General features: G+C 55.9%; 1 protein-coding gene and 1 pseudogene across 1 annotated transcript; one reads left to right on the forward strand and one right to left on the reverse strand.

Moving 5' to 3' along the window:
• Positions 1 to 3,158, forward strand: part of LOC103197812 — a 20,096-nt pseudogene extending 16,938 nt beyond the window's left edge.
• Positions 3,159 to 3,512: 354 nt separating this feature from the next.
• On the reverse strand, positions 3,513 to 7,317 carry LOC103197749 (cytochrome P450 2D17-like). Its single transcript, XM_007941722.1, has 9 exons — positions 7,129 to 7,317; positions 6,302 to 6,473; positions 5,703 to 5,855; positions 5,469 to 5,629; positions 5,061 to 5,237; positions 4,766 to 4,907; positions 4,351 to 4,538; positions 3,787 to 3,928; positions 3,513 to 3,691 (listed from the first exon to the last, which is right to left on the reverse strand). Exons 1-9 carry the CDS (start codon positions 7,315 to 7,317, stop codon positions 3,513 to 3,515), a joined length of 1,503 nt encoding a protein of 500 aa, XP_007939913.1.

Genomic DNA, 7,317 nt, shown 5'->3' on the forward strand with positions numbered 1-7,317 from the left:
CTGGGTTCTCAATCCTATTCCATTGTTCTATGTATCTGTCATTAAACCAATACCAGGCAGTTTTGACGACTGTGGCTGTATAGTAGGTTTTGAGATCCGGCAGTGTGAGACCGCCTACTTTGTTTTTCTTCTTCAATAGTGCTTTGCTTATCTGAAGTCTCTTTCCTTTCCATATAAAGTTAGTGATTGGTTTTTCCATATCTCTAAATAATGTTGATGGGATCTAGATTGGGATTGCATTGAATGTATAGATTGCTTTGGGTAGAACTGACATTTTCACAATGTTCAATGTTCCTATCCACAAGCATGGGATTTTCTTCCATTTATGTAGATCTCTTATGGTTTCTTGAAGTAGTGTTTTATAGTTTTCTTTGTAGAGGTCTTTTGTGTCCCTAAGGGGTAGTCTTAAGACCTAACATGTCTGAAGGTCCTTATTCAAAATTGACTAAGAGTATGGCTTGGAATAAAGAGGGCTAGCGGTGTAGTGGGTAAGGCATTTGGCTGCTAACCAGAAGGTTGGAGGTTCAAATCAACAGCTGCTCCACGGGAGGAAGACGAGGCATTCTGTAAAGTAACCCATTGGAAACTCAGTGAGGGTTGCTATGAGTCAGAATCGACTCAATGGCAGTGGCTTTATGGTTTGATATAAAGGAGCTCTGGTGGCATAATGGTTTAAAGCTTTCAGCTGCTAATCAAAAGGTCATTGGTTCAAACCCACCAGCTGCTCCAAGGGAGAAAGATGGGGCAGTCTGCTTCCATAAAGATTTGCTATTGTTGTTGTTAGGTGTCTTCACGCCGGCTTTGCCTCACAGTGATCCCATGTACAACCAAGTGAAACATCACCCCGTCTTGCGCCAGCCTCACAATCTTTGCTGTACCTGAGTCCATCGTTGCAGCCACTGTATCCATCCATCTCACTGACGGCCTTCCCCTTTATCTCTGATCCTTTATTTTACCAAGCATGACATCCTTCTCCAGGGAACGGTCCCTTCTGACAACATGACCAAAGTCGGGGAGATGAAGTCTGGCCAATCTCACTTCCAAAGAGCATTCCAACTGCACTTCTTCCAGAACAGATTGTTCATTCTTGTGGCAGTTCATAGTACTTTCAGTATTCTTTGCCAACACCACTATTCAAAGGCATCAACTCTTCTTTGGTCTTCCTTATTCATTGTCCTGCTTTCACATGAGTATGAGATGACTGAAAATACCATGGTTTGGGTTTGGCACACCTTAGTCTTCAAAGTGACACCTTTGCTTCTTAACACTTTAAAGAGTTCTTTTGCTGATTGGCCCAGTGCAATATGACTTCTGATTTTTTTGTCTGTTGCTTCCATGGGTGTTGATTGTGGATTCAAGTAAAATTAAATCCCTAACGACTACAATTTTATCTCCATTTACTGTGATATTGCTTATTGATCCAGTTGTGACGATTTTTATTTTCTTACATCGTGTTGTAATTCATATTGAAGACTGTAGTTTTTGATCTTCATCGGTAGGTGCCTCAAGTCCTCTTCACTTTCAGTAAGCACAGCTGTGTCACCTGAGTATTGCAGGTTATCGATGGGTCTTCCTCCAGTCCTCAGGTTGTGTTCTTCTCCACGTAGTCCAGCTTCTCAGATTACTGGCACAGCATGCACGTTGTAGAGGTATGGTGAAAGGATACGACCCTGACACACACCCTTTCTGATTTTAAACTATGCAGCCTCTTGGTCTGTGATGTTCCTCATGAGTAGAATGACGTGTTCTGGAATACCCATTCTTCACAACGTTACGCATAATTTGTTCTGATCCACATAGTCAAATGCCTTTATTGCATCAATGAAACACAAGTAATCATCTTTCTAGTAATCTTTGCTTTCAGCAAGATCCATCTGACATCAGCAATGGTATCCCTCATTCCATGTCCTCATCTGAATCCAGGTTGTGTTTCTGAAGTTACCTGTCAATATACTGCTGCAACTATTTTTGAATTATCTTCACGATTTTACCTCTATGTTGATATTACTGATACTGTTTGATAATTTCCACATTCTGTGGGATCATCTTTCTTTGGAATGGACATAAATATCAATCTCTTCCAGTTAGTTGGCCAGGTAGCTGTCTTCCAAATTCTTGGCATGGAATTTCTAATTCTCAAGCATGTGTTTTTCTTCATAGCTCTGAAAATTTTTAGGTTCTTCTCTTTGTCCTCAGTGTTCTGAGAGATATTGATGACAAAATGTGATGTGGGTTTTCTTTCATCCATTGTCCTGGACACTTGGTGAGTCCTTCCTTTCTGGAAATTTAAGTCCTTCAGTTCTTGGAAATTTATTGAACAAAAAGGAATTTATTTGCTTTCTCTCCTACCATCCTGGCTTTCCATCTGTTCCCACTTTCTGAAACATCTGTTGTTTAGCTCTTTGAGGTAAATATACCATGGACTGTGAGAAGAATGAACAAATCCATCTTAGAAGTACAGCCAGAATGCTCCTTAGAGGCTTTGTTGGACATCTTTGAGTATGTTATCAGGAGGGTATGTTGGGTACATTACCAGTCCCTGAAGGACATTGTGCTCGGCAAAGTAGGGGTCAGCGAGTAAGAGATGAAATGGACTGACACAGGGGTGCCTGTGGGCTCAAACAGAGGAAGGTGTGTGCGGATGGGGCAGGATGCGGCAGTGTTGTGTTTGGCGGTACACAGGGTGGCTACGAGTTGGAGCTGACTTGACAGCCCCTAACAACATGACTTTTCAAGAGATTGTGGCTGTTACTTGAGTATTTCTTCCTCAGACTTTGTTTACTAAATGCATAGCTTTATCTTTCTGAAGATATCAATGGTAGTTTTTCTGAAGCTTTCTGTAGGGGTTTTCCTTAAACACCCCGTCGTCTCTCTGCAGATATCGACAGTGGACCGAGGCCAATCTCACCTTGGCCTCCCTCCTTATCACGCAGCCCACAGGGGAGACCATAATGCCGGTGAGTGGGTTGATGGGTGAGTGCTCCCCTTGACCACTCAGGTGGGTGAGGGCTGCGGACTCTTACTTCCCCACAGTGGGGTGGCTGTCCCGTGAGGGGGCCTGCACCAAAGAGACAGGCGGGTCAGGAAGGACCCCAGCTGCCCCTAGCTGGGTCTCACCTGTCCTGTTTCCCTTTGTAGTGATGTACATTCAAGCGTAGAAGCAGCAGGTCCTGAAGGTAAGTGACCCTGCCCAGGAAGGGCCTGGGGCTGGGGCTGTCTCCTCCAGAGCCCCTTCAGACCCCCTCCAGGAAACTCCCCACCCTGCCTCAGCTGGAGGCGAGAATGGAAGGAAGTCCCCAGAAACTACTGTGAAGAACGGGAAGGATGAGGCTTTCAGTGGGCCTTTCTGCCATCACTCTGTGTTCTTGTCCTCTTCCCAGCAGGCCATGACCCTCAATTGTCTACAAGGGCTGTGTGGGGGCACAGGTGGGGCCCAGACACACAGTGGAGTCCCCCTGGTGGTTTATTGTTGGTCAGGGTGAAGCTGGGGAGTGGGCTGGGGCTTGGTGCCTCTAGCGGGGTACGGCACAGAGCTGGTAGGGGGGTGGGGACACCAGGAAGTCATAGACGCCGTGGTCGCTGGGCCGGGGCTGTCCGGCGGGCACCGAGAAGCTGAAACGCTGCAGGAGGCAGGTGAAGAACAGGAAAAGCTCCATGCGTGCCAGGGGCTCCCCGAGGCACAAGCGGCGGCCTGTGGGGGGCACGGGGCTCAGCAAACTTAGGGGGCTGGGGTCCCCACTTCCATCTCCCTCAGGAAGGAACAGAAGCCAGGCGCCCCACAGGCACCTGCTGAGAAGGGCATGAAGGCTTCTGGCTTCACGAAGCGGCCCTGGGCATCCAGGAAGTGTTCTGGGTGGAAGCGGAAGGGCTGCTCCCAGACGGCCTCGTCCTTTAGCACTGACGACAGGTTGGCGATGAGCATGGTCCCCTGCCCAGGACATGCCTGGTGTGGGTGGGGCCTGGACAGGGGATGCCGTGACCCTGGCCACCACTACACACGTGGGCACACACACGATCTGCCTGGTTCACCCTGGACTCGTTCAAGGAACACTCACCCCAAGAAGCTCCTTGTGACCCTCCCTGTCCCCAAGGCAGGCCCAGGTCTCACATGGGCACTCCCCCACTCCGTGGAGTGTTCAGTTTGCCTTTCTCCAGATGGGGGCTCTGGACAGGAACTGGCCCTGCCTCTGCTGGGCACTCCACACCCACAGGGCTGGGCACACTGTCAGGTGCCTGGGGATGGTTGATGGGCAGCCTGGTGCCTGTCTGGGCTTCACTTGGCAGAGCCCATGCCGGGGTTATGAGCTGGCAGGTGTGAGTGAGTGTGGGTGGGGGTGTTCATACCCCTACCTTGGGGATGAGGAAGCCCTGCACTTCAGTGTCACGAGAGGTCATGTGAGGCATGCTCAGTGGAGATACGTCCCCAAAGCGCTGCACCTCGTGGACAACAGCTGTGGTGAACGGCATGCGGGCCTGGTCCCCCATCTCAGGTGGCCGCACCTGCCCTATCACCTCATCGATCTCCTCCTGGACACGACCTGGATAGACAGGAAGGAGTCCCCAGGTGAGCCAGGACCCAGGGGCCCAGACCCCGAGCCTACCAGGGCTCGAGTGTGAAGTCCCTCTTTAGGGACTGTGCCTACAGGGAGGGGTCCATGGTGACAGCATCCCGGGCTGAACCTCTGCTTGAGGGCCCTGGTGTCTACATTAAGCTTGGGGGGAGGAGTAGGCCACCCTGTCCGCCCCCCAGCCCCAGGCTCCTCACGCTGCACATCCTGGTGCAGAAGCATGAGCAGCAGGCCCCAGGCCAGCGTGGTGGAGGTGGACACCATCCCCGCAGAAAACAGTTCGCCCACCACCAGACGCAGGTTCTCATCCGTGAAGCTGCTCTCAGAGTTCCCCTTGGCCTGTGCCAGGCAGAGACAGTCAGACCAGGGGCCGAGGGGAAGCCCCAGACGGCTCCCACCCTGCTCCTGTCAGTCCGGGCCCCTGTCACTGGGGGCTGCCCTGGAGCCTCTGTGCATAGTCCCACACCCCCAACACGGGCAGGCACCCCTCACCTTCTCCAGCTGGTCCAGGAAGGCATCGGTCAGGTCGTGGGGCAGCTGGGCTGGGTCCCAGGTCTCCCGGTGCTCAGCGATCATCTTTTCCAGCAGGGCCATGAACCCCTTCTGTCCTGCGAAGACCTGGGTGACCATCCCCGGGATGTGCAGGAGCGCTGGGAACACGTTCACCACCTGTGCGGTCACGGGAGGGCTTGAGGTCCTTCCTGCGCTCAGCGGGGCCCATCCTCAGGTCCCAGGGGGACCCTGGGCCTGATTTTGCTCTTCTCTCTGTAGCCCTCCCTGGAATCTCTTTTCACCAAAGCTCCTAATACAACGAGGAAGTTCAGGGGCGCAGGCAAGCAGCCTCCTCCCGGAAGCTCGCCCCGCCAGCGCCCCGCCCCCGTCCTCCTACGCCCCCTGCACCTGGCGCAGGACGCTTGTTTCCTCCTTCAGTCCGGCCTCCATCAACTGCAAGAGCTTGAGGAGCACAGGGTCGTCATACTCGAAGCGCCGCCCGTGGGTGAGGGAGGCGATCACGTTGGTCACCGCCTTGTTCAGGAGGACGTCGGGGCTGAAGGGGCGTCCTGGGAAGAGGGGGCGGGTCACAGGGCGCCTCTCTGCCCGCCCCCGCCCGTGTCCCAGCGCCCCAGCTCTCACCTGCCTGCGCCGCGAAGGCTTCACAGAGGCAGGCGGCCTCCTGGGTCACCCACTGCTCCAGCGACTTCTTGCCCACGCGGAAGTTACGCAGTGTGGACACGCAGAAGCGCCGCTGCTCGCGCCATGCGTGCCCATAGGGCGCCAGGATCACGCCTGCGGGACGCGTCCATGTGGGCGGGGCCGGTAAGCAACGACCCCGCCCTCCCCGGGATAGGCCCCGCCCCGCCCGCATCCCCGCCCTCTCCAAGCCCCGCCCACCGCCTCCTCCTGCCTGGCCGGGGACAGTCATCTCCCCCGCCTTCAGCCCCTCCAGGGACCAGCCTCTCCCCGCTCCATCCCAATACAGTTCCTGCCCCCACCCCACAGCAGTTCTGCCAAGGACTGGCCAGTCCCAGATCCCGCAGCTCCGCCTGCTACAGGCCCCGCCCCGCCCGTAGCCGCGCTCAGGACCGACCCCTCCCTCCAGCTGCTGCTCAGGGAGTAGCCCGGCCTTTGAGCGCCCCCCAGCGCCGGGCCTGTGGACACACTCTGCTGGGTCTTTGGGTCACAGCAGGCCCCTCCCCCGCCCGGAAGCGGTCCCAGGCGACGCGGTGACCTGCCCTGCGCGCGCGGCCCGTAGCCCAGGTGCTGGTAGACGGGCATGGGTGGGCGGTCGGCCGTGTCCTCGCCGCGGAGCACCAGCGCCTCGCGCACTGCCTGCAGCCCGTTGAGCACGACCACGGGCGTCCAGCCCATCTGCAGGCTGAACACGTCCCCGAAGCGGCGCCGCAGCTGCAGGGCGAGGGCCAGGGCACCCGTCAGTCCCACACTCCGCGGCTGTGGCCCCCATTCTCACCGCGCACCCTTAGTCCTTCCTGTGGCCCCTCCAAGAGGGTCACAGACAAAATCTGGCTTCATGACCTCAGGGGTCGCACCCTGTCCAGGTCGAGGTCTTCCCCTGGGTCCCACTGCCCAGCTCTGATTATACAGAAGCCACCCACGCGGTCTGTAAGCACGAGGCAGCATCTCATTGTACAGGTGAGGGAACCAGACAGGTAGACAGCAAATCCAAAGTCCGGGGGAAAGATTGGACGTGGTCTCTGCACCCCTGTCCCCTCCAGACCCTGATTTCAGTGGTGCCCAGGCCTCACCCCTCCTTCCTCCTCAGGTCATCTGGGCCCTGGGGCCTTGCGTGATGTTTGTGTTTCCCACCTGCTGGGGAGTCCCACCCCACCTTCTGGCCTTCAGTCCTCCCCACCCCCCAGATTTTTGTTCTTTGAAAGCCCACACCACCCTTGTGGCCCAGCACCGACTCCTCCCCCAGGAAGCCTCCCCGTCTGCCTTGTCTTCTGGGCCAGCACCTTGTCTGCCTGTGGCTTCACCCACCACCCACTGACCGGCGCGCACGGGGGTCCAGGGCCCCTGGTGCCCCCCGCACCTGCCTCACCCGGCCTAAGCTGTAGGGCATGGCCTGGAAGTCCAGCTGCAGCAGGTTGCCGAGCACGGGCACTGGCACGGGGCCTGGCGGGTAGCGTGCAGCCCAGCGTGTCCGCCGGTGCATCAGGTCCACCAGGAGCAGGAAAACGGCCACGGCCACGGCCACGGGCATCAGGGCCTCCCCAGTCAGCAGCCCCAT

The sequence above is a fragment of the Orycteropus afer genome, unplaced genomic scaffold, assembly GCF_000298275.1.
Source record: "Orycteropus afer afer isolate SDZICR_OR568_19922 unplaced genomic scaffold, OryAfe1.0 scaffold00083, whole genome shotgun sequence".
Taxonomy (NCBI): domain Eukaryota; kingdom Metazoa; phylum Chordata; class Mammalia; order Tubulidentata; family Orycteropodidae; genus Orycteropus; species Orycteropus afer.